Source organism: Rana temporaria, chromosome 3 (assembly GCF_905171775.1).
Source record: "Rana temporaria chromosome 3, aRanTem1.1, whole genome shotgun sequence".
NCBI classification, from domain to species: Eukaryota; Metazoa; Chordata; class Amphibia; order Anura; family Ranidae; genus Rana; species Rana temporaria.
In genome coordinates, this window is record NC_053491.1 from 310,156,002 (window position 1) to 310,182,982 (window position 26,981).

At 44.8% G+C, this 26,981-nt stretch overlaps 1 protein-coding gene across 3 annotated transcripts in view; it reads left to right on the plus strand.

Moving 5' to 3' along the window:
* The window catches only part of LOC120932444 (A disintegrin and metalloproteinase with thrombospondin motifs 2-like), a 1,658,079-nt gene that overhangs the window by 504,739 nt on the left and 1,126,359 nt on the right, over nt 1-26,981 (plus strand). For all 3 annotated transcript variants that reach the window (XM_040344802.1, XM_040344801.1, XM_040344800.1), the window contains exon 6: nt 5,034-5,096. In XM_040344802.1, coding sequence (XP_040200736.1) covers nt 5,034-5,096 — 63 coding nt within the window. The remainder of the gene's footprint in view (nt 1-5,033; nt 5,097-26,981) is intronic.

Here is a 26,981-nt window from a genome sequence, read left to right on the forward strand (position 1 = left end):
ATTACTCTTTAAGGGGACCAACAGTTTATCTATTTTATAGTTATTATTTTTTTAGTTTTTGGCCAGTGGCGGCTGGTGCTCCATATTTTTGGGGGGGCGCAAACAAATCCCCAACCCCCCCCCCCCCCAACATCACTCGCAGACAATGCAACCTGCAGAGGGATAGATTGGATAGGACAGAGATAGATAGAGAGATAAATAGATAGATAGATATACAGATAGATAGATAGTTAGACAAATAGATAAACAGACAGACAGATAGATAGATAGATAGATAGATAGATAGATAGATAGATAGATAGATAGATAGATAGATAGATAGATAGATAGATAGATAGATAAGATATATATAAGATAGATCCAAAGACATGCTGGTAGGTAAATTGGATCTTGTCCAAAATTGGCCCAGTATATATATGTATATCTGTGTGTATGACTGTGTGATCCTACGGGGTAAAATGACCGCACCAGCCAAGCAGACACTGGCTGGAAAAGCGCCCAGAGGCGATTCAGTTTGCATGTGCAACGCTATACAAGTCATTCATTCATTCATTCATAATAAGATAGATAGATAATAAGATAGATAGATACTACGATAGATAGATAATAAGATAGATAGATACTAAGATAGATAGATACTAAGATAGATAGATACTAAGATAGATAGATACTAAGATAGATAGATAATAAGATAGATAGATAATTAGATAGATAGGCAGACATATAGATAGATAGATAGATAGATAGATAGATAGATAGATAGATAGATAGATAGATAGATAGATAGATAGATAGATAGATAGATAATAAGATAGATAATAAGATAGATAGATAGATAGATAATAAGATAGATAGGCAGACAGATAGATAGATAGATAGATAGATAGATAGATAGATAGATAGATAGATAGATAGACAGATAGATAATAAGATATATAGATAGATAGATAGATAATAAGATAGATAGATAATAAGATAGATAGATAGATAGATAATAAGATAGATAGATAGATAGATAATAAGATAGATAGATAGATAGATAATAAGATAGATAGATAGATAGATAGATAGATAGATAGATAATAAGGTAGATAGATAGATATTAAGATATTAAGATAGATAGATAGATAGATAGATAGATAATAAGATAGCTAGATACTACGATAGATAGATACTGCGATAGATAAGATACTACGATAGATAAGATACTAAGATAGATAGATAATAAGATAGATAAGATACTAAGATAGATAGATAATAAGATAGATAGATAGATAGATAGATAGATAGATAGATAGATATGTGTGTAATGAAGGCTGCAGCAAATATTGTCGGGTGAAGCATGCCCCCCCTCTCCACTCTCCACTCAATCACAAGATGACAATACATACAGCACAAGGTGCTGCTGTATGTGCATGGGGTGGACACTGGACAGACACTGGTTTAAGAATAAATAAAGAGTTATATTAGGGATATTTTACTTACCTCCGAGTCCTGGAGCCAGAGAACCGAAACTGAAAGTGACACAGCCTCCGCACTGCCCATTTCCTAGCAGAGCAGAAGGACCCATGTGAGTGGCTGGAGAGGCTCAGGACCTGATGTAAGTGGCTGGAGAGGCGTCCTGCACAGCGCCACGGAGCTAAAAAAAAACTTGCAAATGAAACGTCTTGCCTGCAGAATTGGCATGATGCTTCAATGATGCTTTAACACTGCACTGTGCCCGGCGCCCAGAGCCCGCCCCAAACACTTAAATAACCTTTTTTTTTCTTAAAGGGCCAAAAAAAAAAAACATTTTTTGTTAGTGGCTTTGGGGTGGGGGGGGGGGGGGCGCCCAGGCGCCCCCTATGGACGGGCCGCCACTGTTTTTGGCACAGAGTTTACCCACAACACAATTACATCTTCAACATCGGTAAGTTCCCCAGGTAAATCTGGGGGAAAGGTCCAATGTATTTAAATAATGACTAGATGTCAAGGTATCTCGTAAAGGAAGTTGCTCGTCTAAACACTCGTTCAGGGTTTGGATGTACATATTTAGAAAGTTTGTGAGCTTCGGCCAAAATATGCCAGTGGCGGGAAATAGATGCTCATAGGCATGACTTATGAGCAGAAAAATGTGTAGCAAATTTAACTGTGTGGACAGGAGTCTTGGAAGAGGGTTTATACAAAAGGTCAAGCCTGGATCGAAGTCTGGCTTTATTAAACACCTTCCTTAGGAGTGATCTGAAAAAGCCTCTGGCTAATAGTCTGTTTTTTTTTTTAGAAGATCTGCCTGGTTGAAAAAAGAGGGGCGGGTGTAGGTATGTAAAATTGTATTGCCAGAGCTGGGTTTGCGTTATAGGTCAGTCTCTAAGTCACGCTTATCATTGATCATGATAGTAAGATCAAGAATAGAGATTTGGCTTGAGCTGAAGCTATGGGTGAATTTAAATCGAATTCATTAATATTCAAACCATCCAAAAAAGATAATAATTCATCCTTTGATCCTGTCCAATTAATAAGCAGGTCATCAATGTAATGAAACCAATGGAGTGCCTTAGTTAGCCACCAGTCAAATTGCTCATCAGTGAAGATCCATCTCTCCCAACCTCCCAAGTAAAGATTTGCATAAGACACGGCACATCAAGTGCCCATCGCAACTCCTTGTCTTTGAAAATACATTGGGCCAGAGAGAGAGTACGCCGGCGTATCTACTGATACGCCGGCGTACTTTCAAATTACCCGCGTCGTATCTTTAGTTTGAATCCTCAAAACAAGATACAACGGCATCTGGGTTCGATCCGACAGGCGTATGGCTTTGTACGCCTTCGGATCGCAGATGCAATACTTTGGCGTCCGCTGGGTGGAGTTTGCGTCGTTTTCCGTGTCAGGTATGCAAATTAGCTTTTTCCGACGATCCACGAACGTACACGCGGCCACCGCATTCTCTTACTTCGTCTCTAGTCGGCTTTTTCCGGCGTATAGTTAAAGCTGCTAGTTTGCGGCGTATAGATAGACTTGCCATGTTAAAGTATGGCCGTTGTTCCCGGGTCGAAATTTGAATTTTTTTTTTTGCGTAAGTCGTCCGTGAATAGGGATGGACGTAAGTCACGTCTAAGTTCAAAAAAATTAAGTTGTTGCGATGTCATTTCACGCAAAGCACGGCGGGAAATTTCAGAGCATGCGCAGTTCAATCGGCGCGGGGATGCGCTTCATTTAAATGAATCACGCCTCCTAATCAGCGATTTGAATTCCGCCGTCAGAAATACACTACGCCGCCGTAACTTACTGGATTCGACTTAAAGCCAGGTAAGATACGGCGGAGTAGCGGATCTCCGATACGCTGCGCCTATCCAATTCTATGTGGACCTGGCCCATTGTGTCCATAAAGGTGAAATGATTACGAATTAAAATAAATCGAAGCAAATCCAAAACAAAACGATAATGCGGCCAGGTGGTCCTATCCTGCTCCATAAGGAAGGACCCAATCACTCGGATTCCCCACTTGTGTGGTATACTAAAGTACAAACCCTCTATATCCACTGCTACGATCAGAGCATCCGGGGGAGCATGGGTCCCCTCTAAATGTTGCAGGAGATTAGAGGTATCCCGGACATAAGAGGGGAGGCAGGTCACGTGAGGCATTAACACAGAATCAACATATCTTCTAGCTTTTAGTATGAGGGATTCATTCCCAGAGATGATAGGTCTACCTGGGGGGGTTGGAAAGATCTTTATGCACATTGGGGAGTGCATAGAATGTTGCCAGACATGTAAACTTGGGATTAAGATAATCAAGGGTTTTAAAATCGATCAAACCCTCCAGGTAGGTATGTGTACATATAGATTGTAATTCATTCACATATAAGAGAATTTGATTATTCCCTATATGACAATATGCGTCACTAATCCTAAGGATGTTCAAGCACATCCTCTAATTTTGAGGGTGGGACATGATGACAATATTCTCACCCTTATCAGAGGGCTTGATTGCAATATTGTTGCAAGACTGAAGTGACTTCAAAGCTTCTGATGGTTTTGAAGTCAAATTCATCTCAGGTCTAGACCATTGTCAGGATTTCAAATCCCTGTTAGTGAGTTGAAGGAATGCCCATTAGGGCAGATCAATAAGTCGGGAAATGGGAAGGGAGGGATCAGGGGGATCATCTGAACTTTCTTCATTGCTTAATAGTTTCAGATAAATTATTAGGTTGCGCAGGACAGAACCCTAGTCCAAGCTGTAGTATGGATATTTGTACAGAGCTAAATTTAGAAAGTTACATTTATGATATTAGGATTGACTTGTGGAGTCTGAGAGTTCCCTGTACGGAGGACAAAAGCAGTTTTTGGCCTCCAAGAGGGCCAGAGCTGGATCTAAAAAAAATCTCCTATGGGTACAGATGGTCAATTAGGGCCCCCAGTGTTGGAGGTACCCTTGGATAGAATATTTTGTAGTACTGGTGTTAAATTAGCACTCATAGCCTGCTCTCTTGATTGAGAGGAAACCTCAGGATGTTTTTTATTCTTGGGGTCAGAGGGTAAATACCCACCACCATGCCGTGTGCACTTGACCGGACATGATGCCTGTGCTCCCGAAGGACGGTTGTGCGTCTACAAAAGAGAAAACATAGATAATGATGAATCTGACTCGGTAGTTTTATCTGTTTGAGGTTGTACATGTGTAGTGTGTTTCCTCCTTTGGCCTCTTGCCCCACCCCTATTTATCCACTTATAGGCATAACCCTGTAAAAAAGGCTAATTTATCCAGATTACATTTCTTTTTTTTTTTTTTGTCACAATATCTTTATTCATAGCCACCAAACATTCCTTAATCTCCCATTTATCACTGAAACTAGATATTTCAAAAACATGTTGATACTGCTCATTCAAAGACTCAATTTCTTTATCAAGGAGATTCGTATCAAGGGTATACTGTTGAACAAGCAGTGTCATGAGTTTTTTACTGCTTGTTGTCAAGTCTTTGGTAGGTTTTTTTTTGTTGTGGAGGTATGAAGGCGAAGCCCTTGAGGATTAATGATTTCCTTAATATATTTCAGAAAGTTATCTATATGCCAGTAAAGATGAGACTTGTGTTTCAAAAGACCCTGGATCCTGCATAGGTAAAGAGCAAGATCACCATCATCCTTTTTACATGTTTGAATAATTGATTGAATATTGGACATAAAGCCTGTCCATGACGTACCATGAAGGTCCATCCTCACTTATGTGCGGTATACCCACATCCTATACCAGATTCAAAACAACCAAAGAGACATAAAGAAGGAGACTAGAAAAAACATATGCAAAGAGATTAACTTTTAACATGCAAGAGATACAATTCATTTACAAAACAAAAAACACCCATATCAGTAGCTTTGAATATGGGTGTGCCTCTGGGTGTGTTATCCACCCTAATGAAAAAATGTATTATCACTAGGGTTGAGCGAACCCGAACTGTAAAGTTCGGGTTCGGTACGGACTTTGGGTTTTTCCCGGACCCGAAACCCGAATAGTTGGAAAAAGTCCGGGTTCGGGTTCGGAGTTCGGGTATGTTTTGGCGCGCTGCACGGCAGCCAATCGCCATTCGTGTTACTACTGTGACTGGGAACTGATCACAGCTATGCCTACTTATGGCATGGCTGTGATTGGCCAGTGCAGCATGTGACCCATCATGTGACGTGCCTCTATATTAGATAGAGGCACACAGCACAGATCGTCACTCTGCTTCACTCTAGATAGGGAAAGGCTGCTGGAATCTGCTGCATAGGGAAAGTCTTAGGTGTATCTGGCTCGTTTTCACTGGATTTCACTTATGTGAGGGAAAGGTTGCTGAATCTGCTCAGGGAAAGTGTTAGGTCTATGCTGTTATACTGCTCCAGAAATATCAAGAAGCACACTTTTTTTCTTTGATATCTACATCATCTTATGGCATCTGGCTCGTTGTCACTGCTTCACTTATGTGAGGGAAAGGTTGCTGAATCATAGGGACAGTTTTAGGTGTATGTTGCTCCAGAAATATCAACAAGCACTCTATTCCTGTGACATCTGCTGTGCTTCATATAGTTTAGGAATTTTGTTCAACTATAGGGGCAGTTTGCAATCTATAGGTGACTCTGAATATTTCAACAACAGTACACCTGCCACCAGGCCCGGACTGGCCATAGGGCAGACCGGGCGTTTGCCCGGTAGGCTGGGGGGTCCGGGCCGCCCGCCTGGCTGTGACATGCAAGTTCGGATATGCAGGGCCGGCCGCCGCCACCGCAGGTTCCGACATGCAGGGCCGGCCACTGATGTTCTGCGCTGCATGCAGGGACATCCAGGGCCGGCCGCTAGTGGTGGTGGGAGGAGGAGGCATTCTCCGCCTACTAAGCCCATCCATGGAATCATAGGCCACCGCTTTGCGCATGCGCCCCGCAGCCGACGAGTGCCTGGCAACCAGGACGCCAGGAGAGAAGCCGAGGAGCCAAGGAAGAGGTCGCTATGGGGACTGGAGGTGGTGCCACTCGCCAGTGAACACAAGCGGCTGCGCTGTGACAAGGGGAAGGCGAGCTGCTGGATGTCAGCATATCTCCCCCGCTCGCCCCCCCTTCTCCTGTCAGCAGAGCACGGCTCTCTTGTTGCCAAATTGCTATTGGCCTCAGTGCAGGGCCAATCAGAAGAGGCTAGCTGTGCATCATGGGACATATAGTACTGGATGATTTGTAGGCCCCATTGCTGTCCACAGGCAGCAGACTTCAGCCCCCAGCATGCACTCTGCTGGGGGAAAGAGTGAGAGCCTGGAACACAGAAAGAGACTGAGTGACTACTAAAAGAAAAAGAGAGGACTGTGCTGGGGAAAGACAGAAAGAGAGCCACACTGTATCCACACCACAAAAGAGCCACGCTGTACCCTGACCACCAGAGAGAGCCACGCTGTACCCTGACCACCAGAGAGAGCCACGCTGTACCCTGACCACCAGAGAGAGCCACGCTGTACCCTGACCACCAGAGAGAGCCATGCTGTACCCTGACCACCAGAGAGAGCCATGCTGTAAACTGACCACCAGAGAGAGCCACGTTGTAAACTGACCACCAGAGAGCCATGCTGTACCCTGACCACCAGAGAGAGCCACGCTGTACCCTGACCACCAGAGAGAGCCACGCTGTACCCTGACCACCAGAGAGAGCCACGCTGTACCCTGACCACCAGAGAGAGCCACGCTGTACCCTGACCACCAGAGAGAGCCACGCTGTACCCTGACCACCAGAGAGAGCCACGCTGTACCCTGACCACCAGAGAGAGCCACGCTGTACCCTGACCACCAGAGAGAGCCACGCTGTACCTGCACCAGCAGAGAGAGCGTGCCATGCCGTCCAGCTCCACCGACGAGAGAGCAGGTTAGTGTCACTGGGCAGTGTGGGCACAATTAGAGACAGAGTACTAGCATTGTATGGCCACAATAGGATTGGGACATTGTAATATAAAGGGGACTGCACTGTAATCATTGCAGTGCCCCTTTGCAGTGCAGTCCCCTTTATATTCCAGTGTCCCTGCAAATTACAGGTGGAGGACTGATACAGCCAACCCCCCCCCCCCCGAATGTCTGTCTACCGACAAGATCCCCCCACCCCCGAGTCCCTCTGGAAAAGTTGGCTGCTCAGTCTAAAATGCCCGGGCCTATTTTTTGTCCCAGTCCGGGCCTGCCTGCCACACCATCTGTGCACCTGTGATATACTGTGTTTCTGTCAAGTACATAGTCAGGGAGAGTTTGCTGAAATATTTTTTCTATGGTGGCAGTCAGCACTCTATAGGTGACTGAGTATTTCAACAGCACTACACCTGCCACACCACCTGTGCACCTGTGATATACTGTGTTTCTGTCAAGTACATAGTCAGGGAGAGTTTCCTGAAATATTTTTTCTATGGTGGCAGTCAGCACTCTATAGGTGACTGAGTATTTCAACAGCACTACACCTGCCACACCACCTGTGCACCTGTGATATACTGTGTTTTTTTATGTTATTTTAAGTTATCTCCCTATCCACATTTATTTCCAGAGTACTTGCCATGCTCTTCCCGACATTTTGCTGCCATTTGCAGCCCGCCAACCCTTTCCCTTAGTTTTTTAGAGACATTTTTGTAGTCAAAAGTCCGGGTCCCCATTGACTTCAATGGGGTTCGGGTCAAAGTTCGGGTTCGGTCCCGAACCCAAACTTTTTTTTCAAAGTCCGGGTTTGGGTCCGAACCCGAACATCCAGGTGTCCGCTCAACTCTAATTATCACTACTGAAAAACAAAGGGCAGCAAATTTGAGGCAACTTTGGACTTTCATGGTACAGTTAAGACTCACATTTAAAAATCTATAAAAATATACATTTATTATGACAAAACATGATTAAAATAGTCCTTTAAGGAGAAAGTACAACACACATAAGCTTAAATCTCTGAAAAAGGAACTGAACGAGTAAACGTATATCCATCCGTATCAGACAATTGTCCCTTGTTAGTTCAACCTTTACATGTTTTGCGGTGGGAGCGCTTCTTCAGGAATGTACTTCAGAGTTTTTTTTTATATGTGTATATTTCTATGTAGAGAACAAACATATATATGAGTAAACTTCCAAACAATACAGTCAAGTATATACAATGAGAGTTGCAAAGATTTGGACAAACATGGAACCCAGCTCTGTCTGCCCCAGAGGTGAGCCAAACCAAAAATCAAGCAACCTGAATCTATAATATCTATCATACACTTCAACCCTGTAGATGTATCCCCAAACAGAATGGACATATGCCATTGCAGGACTGACACAAACCAATAGAGGCATCTCAGGCCCCTAAGATGCCCTATTGGTTTTTGTCAGTCCTGCGATGGTAAGCTCCATATGTCTATTCTGTTTGGGGATACATCCCCAATTCAGATTCAGGTTGCTTAATTTTTGGTTTGGCTCACCTCTGGGGCAGACAGAGCAGGTTTCCATGTTTGTCTAAATCTTTGCAACTATCATTGTATATACTCGACTTTATTGTTTGGAAGTTTACTCATATATATGTCTGTTCTCCTATAGAGATATCTACACATATAAAAAAAAAATGTACACTCCTTAAAGCGGTAGTAAACTCAAACATGTAATTACTAAATCGCCATATATAGCTTAAGTTAGGTATTTTCAATCAAAGTTACATATATAGTATGCCAAAAAAAACGTCTTACTTGTTTCAATATACGTTTTTGTGAACACTCCTGCTTGTACCTCCCCGCCGCCATTTCTACTGCTGTCTTCCATGCCTATACAGTGATATATTTCCGCCCTCAGTATGTAGCTGTGGCTATAATCCCGCGCGTGCGCATGATTTCCTGAAGCCGAGCCGCGTCTCTCCACAACCCCTCCGACGTAGCGAGTCACATGGGGTCAAGGCTCAGCTTCTTAATAGAAGTATCGCGGGATGTCGGGGCTGACGTCACCATAAGGAAATGACGCAGCCCCGACATAAACAGATTTTTAGCCGGCAGAGGCTCTGCTTGCCGAATTTAACGGGGATCCGGCGCATGCGCGGTACGCGTCCCCACTCGTCAATCTAGCTGTAACTTCAGAAGCAGGCAGGTAAGGAAAAAAATATAAAATGTCAATCGGTTTACAAGGATGAAATGCACAATTACATTGAAAGTGAATATTTTGACTTTACAACCACTTTAAGAAGCGGTCCCACCTCAAAACATGTAGAGGTTGAACTGACAAGGGACAATTGTCTGATTCCCCCCTCACGGATGGATATACGTTTACTCGTTGAGTTCCTGTTTTGAGATTTAAGCTTGTGTATTGTACTTTCTCCTTAAAGGGCTATTTTAATCATGTTTTGTCATAATTTATATTTTGTATACACTTTTGTATGCGAGTCTTTACTGTACCATGAAAGTCCAAAGTTGCCTCAAATTTGCTGGCTTTTTTCTAATTGATAGGACAACGGCACATTATTATATATTTATTGGTTCAGCAGTGATAATTAATGGCAGTTATTACTTCATTTAATCTTCGAGCAAGGACTTTGGCTAGAATTTTAACATCTGTGTTAATGAGATGGGATGATATGATTCACAATAGAGATGGTCCTTATGTGGTTTTGGGATGATAACAATTAACACCTCAGTCATAGAGGGCAGGAAACTGCCTTCCTCAAAGGCATAGGTAAAGACCCAAAGTAAATGGGGTATTAAAATGTATTCATAATGTGAGTACCACTCCATAGGGAATCAATTTTTTTATGTGCAAAGGATTGAATAGGCAAGTCTATTTTCTCGGCTGTCAATGGTGCATCTAGGAGCGAAGTTTGGTCAGCAGACAACCTTGGAAGACTAATGCCGCGTACACACGACCGTTTTTCGGGTTGTAAAAAATGATGTTTTTAAGGGTCTAGAAAAAACTATGTTTTTTTCAACCCCGATCATTAAAACGGCCTTGCCTTGCCTTGCCTACACACGATTGTGTGGTGACGTACAACACGTACAACAGCACCACAAAGGGGAAGTTCCATGCAGATGGCGACACCCTTTGGGCTGCTTTTGCTGATTTTGTGTTAGTAAAAGACGATTCCCGCTTTTCAGTCTGTTACAGCGTGATGAATGTGCTTACTCCATTACAAACTCTAGTTTTACCAGAGCAAGCGCTCCCGTCTCATAACTTGCTTCTGAGCATGCACGTTTTTTCACATTGTTAAAGCCCATGGAGCATGTTCAAAATTTTTAATGCCCATTTGTTACATCGTGAAAAATGCTCTGGAGCCCACACACAATAGTTTTTAATTTTTTACAACCCGAAAAACGGTCGTGTGTAAGCGGCATAACAGTATCTAAGTAATCATCCAGTTTGACAATCGTGTAGTGTCGGCATAGAATGACACAAAGGCATCAACCACCTCATGAGTTTGTTCAACTATAACGCCAGCGGAGTTCATAATACGAGAAATAGTGCTAGGTTGAAAATCCAGTCTAAAAATATATGCTAAGAGACAGACATTTTTATCCCCTAGTTCAAATAACCATTGATTTTGGTGCATTTTTTTTACTTTTGGGTATGTTCGATAAAAATTAAATCCAATTCCCTGGCCTTGCTACTCCAGGCCGTATAGTTGTCAGAAGTAGGAGTATTAGAATACTGAGCTTTGGCAATATGTAAAGCCTGTTCTGCATCTACTTGTCTAGACTGGTTGGCCTTATGAGCCTCCCCTATGACTGAGGAAAAAGTACCTTGCATGATGGCTTTAAAGGCATCCCAGACCAGAGGTGTAGAGGTATTTCAGTGAGCCCTTGGTCTGTTACAGCTGAGTCTGTGAGCCAGAGAGGACTTAATCTCCAGACCTTATAATTACTAGGAGTAACTAGAGCGAGAGCCACCATTATGGGGTGAATAATTGGATATCGCTCTAGGGAGATATTTAATATTGGTCGCCAGCCGTAGTAGCTCTTGGGAGAGTAAACACAAATCAATGCAAGATAAAGTGCCATACATGTCAGAGTAACAGGAATTCTTCCTACTCAAAGTATGCTTCCATCTCCAGGCATCTACAAGGTCAAGTTTATCCAGGTATGAATTTAAGGTGGTCAGTGGGCGAGTCATACTACTGAGTCTATTGAGGGAGTTATCCAAAACAGAGTTAAAATCACCCACTAAAATGCAAGGACCTTCAGCCAATTCTGGAATCACGCCCAGGGTATGGGCAAACAAGGACTTTGTAAATAAAGGGGGAATATATAGGTTCACTAAAGTATATGGTTTTCCCATAAATTCAAAAATAAGGATAATAAAAGGCCCATCAGGGTCCGTCTTGATATGCTTAATAGTGATAAGGGCTGATTTAGCTATCACAATAGAGGTGCCACGGGCATAAGTGGAATTGGTAGAATGAAGAGCATAGGCAATTTTGGTGGGTCAAAGGGCCACAACTCTAGAGGCTTGTGGATGAGTTTCCTGGAGAAGGATGACATGTGGGTTATGATGAGCTAGACATTCAAATACTAGAGGTGTTTTACTTTAGAATTAAACCCCCTGACGTTTCAAGATAATAACCATAATGTTCACATGAATTAAGGGTCAAACATAATTGACACAGGAGTATTTCACAAGTGTAGCAGAGGTGCCCATAGTAGTAAAATCATAAGTCAGGGCTAAACATGAACTAATACAAGCAATTTAAAGGTCAAAGAAACAAAATTATGCCATGGTCGACAGTACATAATGATTGGACACTCAAGTACTGAACAAAGAAACAATGGTAACATAGACCCATGAAAAAAAAAAAAAAAAAGAACAAACATCCCTAACCCCCCCCCCCCCCAGCTCTTTAGTCCCAACTACTGAGTGCTTTAATTCCCATAACTAAAACCATGTAATTTGGAAACGTGGATTAGCCAGCCAAGGGACAGAACATGCGTTCAGATGCAGAAACAGAAGAAAAGAAAAACAGTCCAACAGTTGTGAACATTCACCAACCTCTTCCCATGACTGCACAACTGTAGAGTGGCATGTTGATCAAACCTGTGTTATGACAAAAAGAAATAGAAAAAAAGGTAGGAGCTTGAGAGAACAAACCGCCAACCATGCCTTTAAGCTAAACTCTGTATACAGAGTAGTGGTAGACAGCAGTTCCATCAATAAAAAGCAGGGCATCCAGGGTCAGCGGGGGAGGTGTACGTCGATTTGGACATGCTGAAGCCTAGGGGCCCAAGGCATCTACCCACTGGGTGGCATCCTGGGATCAGTGAAGAAATGAGCCTTGCCTTGATGAATGATGCACACAGGGCAGGTGCTACCACTAGGCGGAATAGGCGACCGCCTAGGGCACACTGCCAATTACAGGGTCACCTGTCATATTGTCAGAAGTTTGCCGAGCCCAAGACCGTCACCTGGTGACACTGGTGTGGTGAATAAAAACTGTTGCATATTGTATATATGTGATGACAACTTCTTGTGTAACTGCATTTATGAGGATTTAGGTTGAAGATTGTCCTCCTGTTAATCGCTAGTGTCATTTTGGAGTATCCTGATCCCTGAACCCTTCTCATGATCGTTGACATGAAATTTTAAAATGTGTATGTGTATTAAAATATCCCCCACCCTGCATTGATTGGCACTGGTGACGCTGCATTTGATGGGCGCTGGTGATGCTGCATTTGATGGGCGCTGGTGATGCTGCATTTGATGGGCGCTGGTGACACTGTATTTGATGGGCGCTGGTGACACTGTATTTGATGGGCGCTGGTGACGCTGTATTTGATGAGCGCTAGTGAGGCTGTATTTGATGGGCCCTGGTGACGCTGTATTTGATGGGCCCTGGTGACGCTGCATTTGATGGGCGCTGGTGACACTGTATTTGATGGGCCCTGGTGACGCTGTATTTGATGGGCCCTGGTGACGCTGCATTTGATGGGCGCTGGTGACGCTGCATTTGATGTGCGCTAGTGAGGCTGTATTTGATGGGCCCTGGTGACGCTGCATTTGATGGGCGCTGGTGAGGCTGTATTTGATGGGCGCTGGCGACGCTGCATTTGATGGGCACTGGCGACACTGTATTTGATGGGCGCTGGTGACACTGTATTTGATGAGCGCTGGTGACACTGCATTTGATGGGCGCTTGTGACGCTGTATTTGATGGGCGCTGGTGACGCTGCATTTTATGGGCGCTGGTGACGCTTCATTTGATGGGCGCTGGTGAGGCTGTATTTGATGGGCGCTGGTGACGCTGCATTTGATGGGCGCTGGTGACGCTGCATTTGATGGGCGCTGGCGACGCTGCATTTGATGGGCGCTGGCGACGCTGTATTTGATGGGCGCTAGTGAGGCTGTATTTGATGGGCGCTGGTGACGCTGTATTTGATGGGCGCTGGTGACGCTGTATTTGATGGGCGCTGGTGACGCTGTATTTGATGGGCGCTGGTGAGGCTGCATTTGATGGGCACTGGTGAGGCTGCATTTGATGGGCACTGGTGAGGCTGTATTTGATGGGCCCTGGTGACGCTGCATATGATGGGCGCTGGTGACGCTGCATTTGATGGGCGCTAGTGAGGCTGTATTTGATGGGCTCTGGAGACACTGTATTTGGGTGCTGGTGACACTGTATTTGATGGGCGCTGGTGATGCTGCATTTGATGAGCGCTAGTGAGGCTGTATTTGATGGGCCCTGGTGACGCTGTATTTAATGGGCCCTGGTGACACTGCATTTGATGGGCGCTGGTGAGGCTGCATTTGATGGGCGCTGGTGACACTGTATTTGGGCGCTGGTGACACTGTATTTGATGGGCGCTGGTGACGCTGCATTTGATGGGCGCTGGTGACGCTGCATTTGATGGGCTCTGGTGACACTGCATTTGATGGGCTCTGGTGAGGCTGCATTTGATGGGCGCTGGTGACGCTGCATTTGATGGGTGCTGGTGAGGCTGCATTTGATGGGCGCTGATGAGGCTGCATTTGATGGGTGCTGGTAAGGCTGCATTTGATGGGCGCTTCGTTAGAAAGGTGGGGTATACATGGGCAGGGCAAAGGGGGTGGGGTCAGGGGTGGAGCCAAGGGGGGCGGCAAAATTAGGTTTCGCATAGGGTGTCAAAAATCCTTGCACCAGCCCTGGATGCACAACCTCGAAGGGTACAGCATACTGTAGGGCAATTGTACATCCCACAGATTTTTTACTGAAAGAAGGATTCTCATTGCTTTTGTGTAGCAGCAGAAAAGTCAGGAAAGATGGTAATGGTACTGCTGTTGTAGGAGAGATGACCTTTCTCCCTGGCGGCCCTAAGTACAGCATCTGTATCATGGGAATGTAGAACCTTTATAAGGATAGGACAAGGTGGCGCCCCTGGTGGTAAAGGGTGTAATGAAACTCTGTGGGCCTTTTCTATAGCGATGGTAATAATGTGGTGGCGCCAAAGGTTGTGACAAGCCAGTGTTCTAAAAAAGAATCAGGGTTCTTACCCTCTGAGCCTTCAGGGAACCCCAAGAAACACAAATAATTTTGCCGTCTACGATCTTCCATATCAGTTTGCTTATCAGTGGTGACAGCGTGACCTTTTGTAAATCAGCTACAGACACCTGCATGGTGCTGCTAACATCTTCGAGATCACTGATTTGCCATTCCATGTTACTGAACCTATGGCAGAGATTATGCACATCATGTTTTAGAAAAGACAAATCCATCCAGGCAGTCTATCTGGGAGGTCAGAGTAGCTTGACAGTGCTGTAAAGCCTCCATGATCTGAGACGGGGTCAGCGCTGGAGAGGAGCCTGTGGAGTCATCAGTAGGGATGAGCCGAACACCCCCCCGTTTGGTTCGCACCAGAACCCCATTGATGTCTATGGGACTCGAACGTTCGAATTCAAAAGTGATAATTTAAAAGTTATAAGTTATTGTTGTAAAACGTCTTTGAGAACCCGGGTCTTGCCCCAGGGAACATGTATCAATGGAAAAAAAAGTTATAAAAACGGTTGTTTTTTCAGGAGCAGTGATTTTAATGATGCTTAAATAAAAATAAAAAAATAAATTCCTTTAAATATTGTATGTAGTATGCCTGTGAAAACGTCTTTGAGAACCCGGGTCTTGCCCCAGGGAACATGTATCAATGGAAAAAAAGTTTTTAAAAATGGTCGTTTTTTCAAGACTCGATATTGATACATATTCCCTCGGGCAAGACCCGGGTTCTCAATGATGTTTCCACAGGCATACTATAGACACCCAGCAGGTACAATATTTAAAGGAATTTTTCATTTTTTTTTTTTTATTATTTAAGCATCATTAACCACTTAAGACCCGGACCAAAATGCAGCTGAAGGACCTTGCCCCTTTTTGCGATTTGGCACTGCGTCACTTTAACTGACAATTGGGCGGTCGTGCGACATGGCTCCCAAACAAAATTGGCGTCCTTTTTTCCCCACAAATAGAGCTTTTGGTGGTATTTGATCACCTCTGCGGTTTTTATTTTTTGTACTATAAACAAAAATAGAGCGACAATTTTGAAAACAATTCAATATTTTTTACTTTTTGCTATAATAAATATCCCCCAAAAATATATAAAAACATTTTTTTCCTCAGTTTAGGCCGATACATATTCTTCTACCTATTTTTGGTAAAAAAAATCGCAATAAGCGTTTATCAGTTGGTTTGCGCAAAATTTATAGCGTTTACAAAATAGGGGATAGTTTTTTTGCATTTATATAAAAACAATTTTTTACTACTAATGGCGGCGATCAGCGATTTTTTTCGTGACTGCGACATTATGGCAGATACTTCGGACAATTTTGACACATTTTTGGGACCATTGTCATTTTCACAGCAAAAAATGCATTGTTTATTGTGAAAATGATAATTGCAGTTTGGGAGTTAACCACATGGGGCGCTGATGGGGTTATGTGTGACCTCAAGTGTGTTTACAAGTGTAGGGGGTGTGACTGTAGGTGTGACATCATCGATTGTGTCCCCCTATAAAAGGGAGCACACGATCGATGACGCCGCCACAGTGAAGAACAGGAAAGCCGTGTTTACACGCGGCTCTCCCCGTTCTTCAGCTCCGGGGACCGATCGCGGGACTCCAGCGGTGATCGGGTCCGCGAGTCCCGTGGTCTTGGTCACGGAGCTTTGGACCAGGTCGCGGGAGCGCACCACGGGTGCACGCCCGCGACCCCACGGCTGGGCTTGAAGGACAACATACCTATACGTTGATGTGCCCAGCCGTGTCATTCTGCCGGGGTATATCGGCGCGAAGGAGTCGTTAAAAAATTACACTCTCTCTGTCCTCTCTTAACCACCGCAACACACTACACAAGGCCGACCTGCAGTCGGCCTTTTATAGTGTGGGGCGTGTACTAAACCCCCTGAGCCATAATTGGCCAAAGCCATCCTGGCTTTGGCCAATTATGGCTCTCCGTTTTTTGCAAGCTGTGATTGGCCAAGCATGCGGGTCATAGTGCATGCTTGGCCAATCATCAGCCAGCGATGCCACAGTGAATTATGGTCTGTGAAATGTAACTTGAATTTGGTGCTAACAACCAGTTTTGTTCGTATTTTCGACGAACGATCGAACATACGATGTTGGAGTCGAACATGAGTTTGACTCGAATACAAAGCTCATCCCTAGCCATCAGCAGCAGGAGGAGGACACACAGAGGCCATTTCAAACAGGCTGTCCAGGGGCTCAAATATATCAGATGCAGGGGCAACAGAGGACTCACCCTGGGAGGGAAAAGGCGGCTCTGTGCATTCCATCAGCGTAGCGGTAGTGTTAGGGCCACAAGGGGGGTCAGTGCCTTCTTGCCATGGCTCAGGAAGAGGGAGAGGCGGCTTGAAACCCGGTGCTGCCGTGCCAGCATTGCCGATTTTAAACATCCCCTCTGGGTCCCTGGGATAGCTGGAAGTGAGGAGGAGCGGTGGTGGGTACAGATTGGGGACTGGTCCAGCAGGATTACAGAAGGATTTGTGCTGTCATGACAGACCTCAGAGATTCCGCTGCTCACATCCGGAAGTCGGATGCGCCCCCTGACACTAATTTTTATGTTTTACATAGCTATACCTGCAAAAGGGTCTGGCCTGAAGTGATCTAGCATGAGTTCATTTTCTAAAATAAGTTTCACTTTTTAAAGTAGTGATATAAACAAGACCAAGGATAAATCCAAGGAAAGATCCAAGCTTTACTCACCTGCCAGCCTGCTGACAACCAAATCAACCTATCTAACAATATGCGTTAAAACAGGGGTTTAGTCTGCACACATTTGCAAATACATGCATAAGCCACAGAGCCTCATCACAGCACTCTGGTATCTGTGGTCCTATCTCTAACATATGAGAGACTCCACAATGGAAACACATTCATTCTGATGGATAGGTGGAAGTCAGGTGGACTGAAGGGAGCCCACCCCTTCTTAAAGCAGAGGTTCACCCAAATAACATGTACATAAGATCATATTCTTTATACTTCCAACATGTACAGTATGCCCTTTTTTTTGGCTCTACATACCTTATGGCTATTTTCCACCCGGCTTCCGAGTACTCTCCCGTGGGAGTAGGTGTTTCTTTTACGAAAGTAGCCGAACTGCGAGTCAGCTCTACACGGCGCCTGCGCACCGTCTAGGAGCCGTGTAGAGCTGACTGCGCAGGCGCCATATAGAGCTGACTCGCAGTTTGGCTACTTTCGGAAACTCTGTAACTCTCGTGACGCGCCTACGCAATAGGGGGGCGCGGGGGGGAACTTTTTCTCAAGGACGTCAATCATCTGGGCAAAGTCCCAGGTGACATTGCGCCTCTGCATAGAAACACCTACTCCCGCGGGAGTGAGTACCCGGAATCCGGGTGAAAATAGCCATAATAAGGTATGTAGAGCCAAAAAAAGGGCATACTGTACATGTTGGAAGTATAAAGAATATGATCTTATATACATGTTATTTGGGTGAACCTCCGCTTTAAAAAGTAGACATTCAGCCTAAAACTAACTAACTCTAAATCTACTGGTAGACACATTCTAAGACTAATCTATCTAACCCTGTAAAGCAAAAATTGCTATACATATCTTTTCTGCAGCCGGTCTGGTCTGGTTCCACACCAAGCTGTCACTGGTGGCTTCTTTCTGCAGGTGAGGCAGCCAACAACAGAAGCCCCATAGTAAGTCTATGGGTGATGTCACTTCTATGTCATTTCCCAGCTGTCGGCTGTCGGCTGTCTCTTCCACACAGCATGCTGTAGACTGGACCAAATCTGTTTCTAAAAAGGTATGTATAGCGACTTTTTTCCTTAGTGTTACAGAGATTAGTCTTAGAATGTGGCTGCCAGTAGATTTAGAGTTAAATAGTTTTAGGCTGAATTTCTGCTTTACCGCTAACAATGCATAGCATTAAACTCCAATTTTGTTCCAAAAACATCCTCTGTAGTTTTCCAATAAATTTTGCAAACTCCCATTACATATTTTTGATACTAAAACCTGTCATTAAATGATATTTTTTCAGGGAGCAGTAAAGAAGTGTTTTTGCCAGGCGATTCAGTAGGGCATATGCAGAACTGCATCCAGAGAGTAGGTTGAGGGGTAGTAAAGATGCAGCTCAATTGTGTATTTTCACCACTCCCCAGACATTGGTGGGAATGAGCCCTTTGTAAGTTTTTCACCAAAAAAATAAGACATTAAACCTAAGGACAATGAGAATTACAGTATGCCCCGATCTTTAGAGACTATGTTGTAGATTGTAGCGACTATGCATGTTGAGTATGTGTATAAACCAGCGCTTAAAATCTCTCTTGTAGATTTATCTTGTTATGTATGTATGTTCTTCTGTATTAAATAAGTAAACTATCACCAGATTGTTTGATCCCTGGTGAGTGTGGGTCAAATAAAGCTCAGCTCCATATCCCACTTGTATCTTCTCCTAATTCCAATTCAACCCACAATATTATACAACAGAAAAAAAAAATATATTAAAACAATATAATGTAGTATCTTCTAATGATTCAACTTCTACCTTTCTCAGTTCAGAGAAATTATTCAATCTTCAAATTATCATGACCTTCAAAATTAAAAAATAAACCAGAATAATTGATAGTGTAATATTACTTAAAAAAAAACAGCTTTATAATGTGTTCACCTTTAATTGTAAACAAATGTGCAGACCATAAAATTATATTCACTCATTACTCCATGCAACCAATCTCCCATGCCAAATGTACCTTACCAGATCATATGCCCACTTTATGATAGGGCTGAATAGTACTGATCAAACTCATTCTTTGCTTTCCACACTTTTCTTCAACATAGGTGTCATTAACATTTACGATAAAGTAGTGACATGTAAAGATACAAAACTGGAAGCTGGAGCAATAGATTCAACAATAAATCATTAAAACTTTTTTTTTCATAAAATTGTTTACATACAGAGAAGCACAGTTTGCCAATATCCAAAATGGTGGAACAGTCACTTCCAGTTCCAGCATGCATGTGTGCATCTGAAATCACTTGCTGATGTGTTTTGTCATTACAACGTTTTCAAAGCATGTGGTGTCAGACAGCAAGCACTCCTTAAATAGTGTACTTATGCCCATAGTGGCATTTCTCGACACCATCTCAACTTTGCAATAATACCGGACTGGTACTTTTATTGCATCTTCCTCCAACTTGGCATATAATAAAATCCCATGACTGGAGGGGGGGCTTGGGGGCGTGGCTACTGCACTGCTGTATGTCCACCTAAAACCTCAGCCCTGCTCTAGCACAGGGAATTCTAGCCCAGAGAGGTGATTTCAGACTGACCACTTGCCACCAAACTCCCTGAAGGGCCGCTTATTCCTCCAAGATGACCTGAAAACGCAAAGAAGCATCTCAGCCAAATAAGCTGTCACACTTCTTCCCTCCAACGGAGCGAGCTCAAGTCCAAGATGGCACCGGCAGCTGCTCTCCATTTACCTCGAGCGGGTCCCTCTATGCCTCACAGAGCCCCAACACATCAGCTGGATCTCAGCAGGGATCCCGAGAAACATCTTCACCAATCTCCCAGAGCCCTGTTAAATCAAAGCCTAAGCTAGAAGCAGGATCACACAGCATAGAGGTGAGTTAAGGAAAATGTGTCACTGGATGACATGAGGGAGCTTGTGGAGACCATTGACACCTTTTCTACCGCAAACCGATCACTATTAGGGATGAGCTTCATGTTCGACTCGAACATCGTATGTACGTTATGGGCCGTTCGCGCCAAATTCGAGTGGCGTGTCACAGCCCATAATTCACTGCGGCATCGCAGTACGTTACTGGCTAATGATTGGCCAAGCATGCACTATGACCCACATGCTTTAGCCAATCACAGTGCGCAAAAAATGGAGAGCCATAATTGGCCAAAGCCAGGGTGGCTCAGGCTTTAGCACACGCCCCACACTATATAAGGCCGCCTCCGTGGCGGCCTTGTGTAGTGTGTTGCGGTGGTTTAGAGAGAGAGAGAGTGTGTAATTTTTTTTTAGTTCGGGCAGGCAGACTGGCTGGCGAGTCAGTATTTTCACTTGGTGTACTGTGTCCTCTGCACAGTGTGAACCTAAAGCTACAGTCAGGTCCATAAATATTGGGACATCAACACAATTCTAATGTTTTTGGCTCTATACACCACCACAATGGATTTGAAATGAAACACACAAGATTTGCTTAAACTGCAGAATTTCAGCTTTAATTTGAGGGTATTTACATCCAAATCAGGTGAACAGTGTAGGAATTACAACAGTTTGTATATGTGCCTCCCACTTTAAGGGTAATGAGACAATTGGCTGCTCAGCTGTTCCATGGCCAGGTGTGTGTTACTCCCTCATTATCCCATTTACAAGGAGCAGATAAAAGGTCCAAAGTTAATTTCAAGTGTGCCATTTGCATTTGGAATCTGTTGCTGTCAACTCTCAATATGAGATCCAAAGAGCTATCACTATCAGTGAAGCAAGCCATCATTAGGCTGAAAAAAAAACAACCCCATCAGAGAGATAGCAAAAACATTAGGTGTGGCCAAATCAACTGTTTTGAACATCCTTAAAAAGAAAGAACGCACCGGTGAGCTCAGCAACACCAAAAGAGCCGAAAGACAGTGGAAAACAACTGTAGTGGATGACCGGAGAATTATTTCCCTGGTGAAGAAAACACTCTTCACAACAGTTGGCCAGATCAAGAACACTCTCCAGGAGGTAGGTGTATGTGTGTCAAAGTCAACAATCAAGAGAAGACGTCACCAGAGTGAATACAGAGGGTTCACCACAAGATGTAAACCATTGGTGAGCCTCAAAAACAGGAAGGTTAGATTAGAGTTTGCCAAACAACATCTAAAAAAGCCTTCACAGTTTTGGAACAACATCCTATGGACAGATGAGACCAAGATCAACTTGTACCAGAGTGATGGGAAGAGAAGAGTATGGATAAGGAAAGGAACTGCTCATGATCCAAAGCATACCACCTCATCAGTAAAGCATGGTGGTGGTAGTGTCATGGCGTGGGCATGTATGGCTGCCAATGGAACTGGTTCTCTTGTATTGATGATGTGACTGCTGACAAAAGCAGCAGGATGAATTCTGAAGTGTTTCGGGCAATATTATCTGCTCATATTCAGCCAAATGCTTCAGAACTCATTGGACGGTGCTTCACAGTGCAGATGGACAATGACCCGAAGCATACTGTGAAAGCAACCAAAGAGTTTTTTTAAGGGAAATAAGTGGAATGTTATACAATTGCCAAGTCAATCACCTGACCTGAATCCGATTGAGAATGCATTTCACTTGCTGAAGACAAAACTGAAGGCAAAATGCCCCAAGAACAAGCAGGAACTGAAGACAGTTGCAGTAGAGGCCTGGCAGAGCATCACCAGGGATGAAACCCAACATCTGGTCATGTCTATGCGTTCCAGACTTCAGGCTGTAATTGACTGCAAAGGATTTGCAACCAAGTATTAAAAAGTGAAAGTTTGATTTATGATTGTTAATGTGTCCCATTACTTTTGGTCCCTTAAAAAGTGGGAGGCACATATACAAACTGTTGTAATTCCTACACTGTTTACCTGATTTGGATGTAAATACCCTCAAGTTAAAGCTGAAAGTCTGAAGTTAAAGAACATATTGTTTGTTTCATTTTAAATCCACTGTGGTGGTGTATAGAGCCAAAAAGATTATGATTGTGTCAATGTCCCAATATTTATGGACCTGACTGTATGTGAATACAATTGCTGTTGTTCTCATATTAATACCACAGGCAGTGGCTGATCAGCAAATATTCCCACTTGATGTACTGTGTCCTCTGCACAGTGTACACCTAAAGCTATGTGAATACAATTGCTGCTGTTCTCATATTAATACCACAGGCAGTGACTGATCAGCATGTAGTTTCACTTGGTGTACTGTGTCCTCTGCACAGTGTGCACCTAAAGCTACGTGAATACATTTGCTGGTGTTCTCATATTAATACCACAGGCAGTGACTGATCAGCAAGTATTGTCAGTATTTGTGCAGCTACATCTCCCTGCAGGCCATTAGTATGTCTGGAAGGACAACAAGGAGAGGCAGAGAGTCACAAGCCAATAAAATAGGGCAAGCAGGCTCTGCGTCTAGAGGAAACAGTGCTGCTGGTCATGGACATGGTGCATCCTCATCAGCACGTGGCCGTGGGACACGCTTGTCCTTTTTTTCGGCAGCTGGCCGTTTTGAGCCGCAACATGCTGAACACTTGGTAGAGTGGATGACCAAGCTGTCCTCATCCTCTCTCACCCAGGCTCAGGGTACTTTGGCAAAGCAGCTGCCAATGCGGCCTCTTCCCTCTGCTCAGTGGCATCAGTCACTTCTTCCCTAGCCCCACCATGTCCTCCTGAGGAGTCCCCCGAACTGTTTGACCAAAGTGTTGGGTACATGCTGCAGGAGGATTCGCAGCGTCTTGAAGGCTTTGATGATGGTACACAGCTAGAGGAAGTCAGTAATGTGAGCCCGGAGAGAGGGGTGCCCAAGAAGGACAACAATCTGGCAGTTATGTTCCCCCAGCTGCAGCATACTGCCAGGTTTTCTACAGTGATGAGGAGGAAGGGGATGATTAGGTCACTGACTCCACGTGGGTGCTTGATAAGAGACAGAGGAGGAGGAGGCACATCTCAAACGAGGCAGGATGCCCTCCAGGGGCCAGCTTAAGGGCAGCACACTGACTGCATCACAACGAATATGCAGGGCGCTGCTGTTTCTCTGCGTTATTCCAAAAGTTCTTTGGTGTGGGCCTTTTTTGAGATGAGTGCATCAGATCGCACGACTGCTATTTGCAAAATATGTCGCAAGCGTATCTCGCGTGGCCAAAACATCACCCACTTGGGCACCACATGCTTAACCAGATATATGTCGACCTGCCATGCAATTCGTTGGCAAGCGTACCTCAAAGACCCACACCAAAGAACAAAGCGGACCTCTCCTTGCTCCTCATCTGCTGGGATCTCCAACCCCACTATACCTTCAGTCCTCTCTGAAGTCCACTTTGATAGGACTGAAGGTGTAGAATTAGGTGTGTCACAGCCAAGTACTTGCAGGCAATCTACTATCGGTACACCAACGTCAGATTGTACCAGGCAAATTTCCCTGCCCCAGCTGCTGCAGCGCCAAAATAAATTCTCTCCCAGCCATCCACATGCCCATCAGTTGAATGCTAGATTGGCTAAATTGCTAGCACTTCAACTGCTGCCTTTTCAGTTGGTAGATTCTGCCCCCTTCCATGAGTTTGTGGAATGGGCGGTACCTCAGTGGCAGGTTACCAAACGCCACTTTTTCTCACGGAAGGCGATTCCAGCTCTCTACCGGCATGTGGAAGGCAATGTCCATGCCTCGCTGGACAGGGCGGTCAGTGGTAAGGTGCATTTTACCGCTGACTCATGGTCCATAAGGCATGGATATGGATGTTACCTATCTTTTACGGCAAATTGAGTGACTCTGCTGGCAGCTGGGAAGGATGCAGGACAAGGTACAGTAGTGTTGGAGGTTGTTCCGCCACCACGCCTCCAAAATGCTACTACTGGTGATTGTGACACACCTCTCTCCTCCACCCCCACCTCTTCTTCCTCTGTGGCCTCTTCCTGTGCTGATGTGTCCTCGGAACCAGCGGTGCTCCGTAGGCATTCAAGGGGCTACGCAGGTACGCAGGCAAAGAGATGCCATGCAGTGCTTGATCTGGTGTGCTTGGGGGATAGGAGCCACACTAGGGCAGAGGTTCTGTCAACTATGCAGGGGCAGGCTCAGAGGTGGTTGATGCCACACCAGCTTAAGCCAGGAATATTGGTTTGTGACAATGGTGCCAACCTCTTCTCCGCCCTGCGACAGGGACAACTGACCCATGTGCCCTGTTTTGCTCATGTCTTTAAATTGGTGGTGCAGTGGTTCTTGGGCAGGTACCCGGGCTTACATGATGTCCTGAAGCAGGCCAGGAAACTCTGTGTGCATTTCCGACGGTCATATAATGCCAGTGCTCGGCTGGCAGACCTTCAAAAGGAATACAACATGCCCAAGAACCGCCTAATCTGTGACATGCTCACCAGGTGGAACTCTACGTTGGCCATGCTGCAGCGGCTGCACATGCAGCAGAGGGCCATCAATGAGTATCTGTGCCAATATGGTACCAGGACAGGGTCAGGGGAGCTTGTTTTTTTCCCCACGCCAATGGGCCATGATCAGGGATGCATGCACTGTCCTGCCACCATTTGAGGAGGCCACAAGGATGATGAGCAGTGACAGTGAATGCATCAGTAACACTGTCCCTCTTATCCACCTGTTGGAGCACACGCTGCATGGAATAATGGACAGGGCCCTTAAGGCCGAACAGAGGGAGGAAGAGAAGGACTTTCTTACCTCTCAAGGCCCCCTTTATCAAGACAGTGTTCCTCCTTGCCCGCCTATCACACAGGAAGAGGACAAGGAGGAGTATTGTGTCAGCATGGTGGAGCCTAGCACTCGGCATCAGCAGCAGTCTTCAAGGGATCAATTACAGTCCCAAGAAATCCATGGACTTGTACGTGGCTGGGACGAGGTGGCTGCTGATCATGTCGTTCTCAGTGACCCAGAGGACTCTGCACCGAATGCCTCAGCAAACCTATGCTGTATAGCCTCCCTGATCCTACAAAGCCTGCGTAAGGATCCTCATATTTGTGCTATCAAGGAGAGGAGGGATCATTACTGGCTGGCAAAACTCCTTGATCCACGTTACAAGGGTAAGGTTGCAGATCTTATCTTGCCAGCGCAGAGGGAGCAGAAAATGAAACATTTTGGGGAGGCCTTGCAGAAAGGTCTATGCAACGCGTTCCCAGAGACTGGGAGGTTACAAAATCCTGGTCCTGGACAACGTTTTGCTGAGGCTTCGGTCAGTCGCAGAAGGAGCGGTGGAGAAGGTGGCCGTCTGACCGGTGCATTAAATTTTTAAGTCCGCAGCCCCAAGGTATGACCGGTTCCAGCAACCATCGCCAGCGTCTGTTTTACATGGTGCGGGAATACCTAGGGACAAGGTCAGACTTGGACACCTTTCCCACCGCAAATCTTCTGGCTTACTGGGTCTTGAGGATGGATCACTGGCCAGAGCTTGCACAGTAGGCAATTGAGCTACTGGCCTGTCCTGCATCCAGCGTTCTTTCGGGACGCACATTCAGTGCTACTGGAGGGTTTGTGACCGATCACAGGGTGCGTCTCTCCACCGACTCGGTCGATCGACTGACCTTCATAAAAATGAATCGGGCTTGGATCACCACCAGCTACCAATCACCTGATGCTGATGTAACTGAATATATATATTTTTAAATGTCAGATCCCTTCAAAACTGCCTATGCTGATGCTGAGTGACTATCCTGTTATGCTGAATGACTATGCTTTTCCTCAATAATCATGCTGATAGCTTGTAAGAACATTTTTGGTTCTGGGCACCGCCACCAGTGGCTAAGGCCCAATTTGTATGCCCCTGTTTAACAGGGACGTGTAATTACAATTTTTGATGAAATAGTTTGCAGCAGGGCTCATTCCTGCGCTCCAACTAGAGTATATGTGAGGGTTTGCAGTGTTGTGGAACCAGTGCCCAAGGCCCAATTTTTCTGCCCCTGTTCAACAGGGGCATGTAATTACAATTCTTGATCTAATATTTCACAGCAGGGCCCATTCATGCGCCCATCAAGAGTAACTGTGAGGACTTACAGTGTTGTGTCACCAGCGCCAGCACCAAAGGCCCAATTTTTCTACCACTGTTCAACAATGGAATGTAATTACAATTCTTGATATAATAGTTCACAGCAGGGCGTTGCAGCGCCCACCAAGACTAACTGTGAGGGCTTACAGTGTTGTGGCAACACCTAGGGCCCACATTTCTGCAGAGTATATACGGCAGGCCCCTACTTTCAAACATCCAACTTACAAACGATTCCTTATTTCAAACGAAATGAGACAACAGGAAGTGAGAGGAATTCTATCACTAGGAAGGAAAATTCTCTTTTGTAATAGGTGTCTCCTGTCCACTGATGCTTTATCACCCAATTTTTATTTCACAAAAAAAA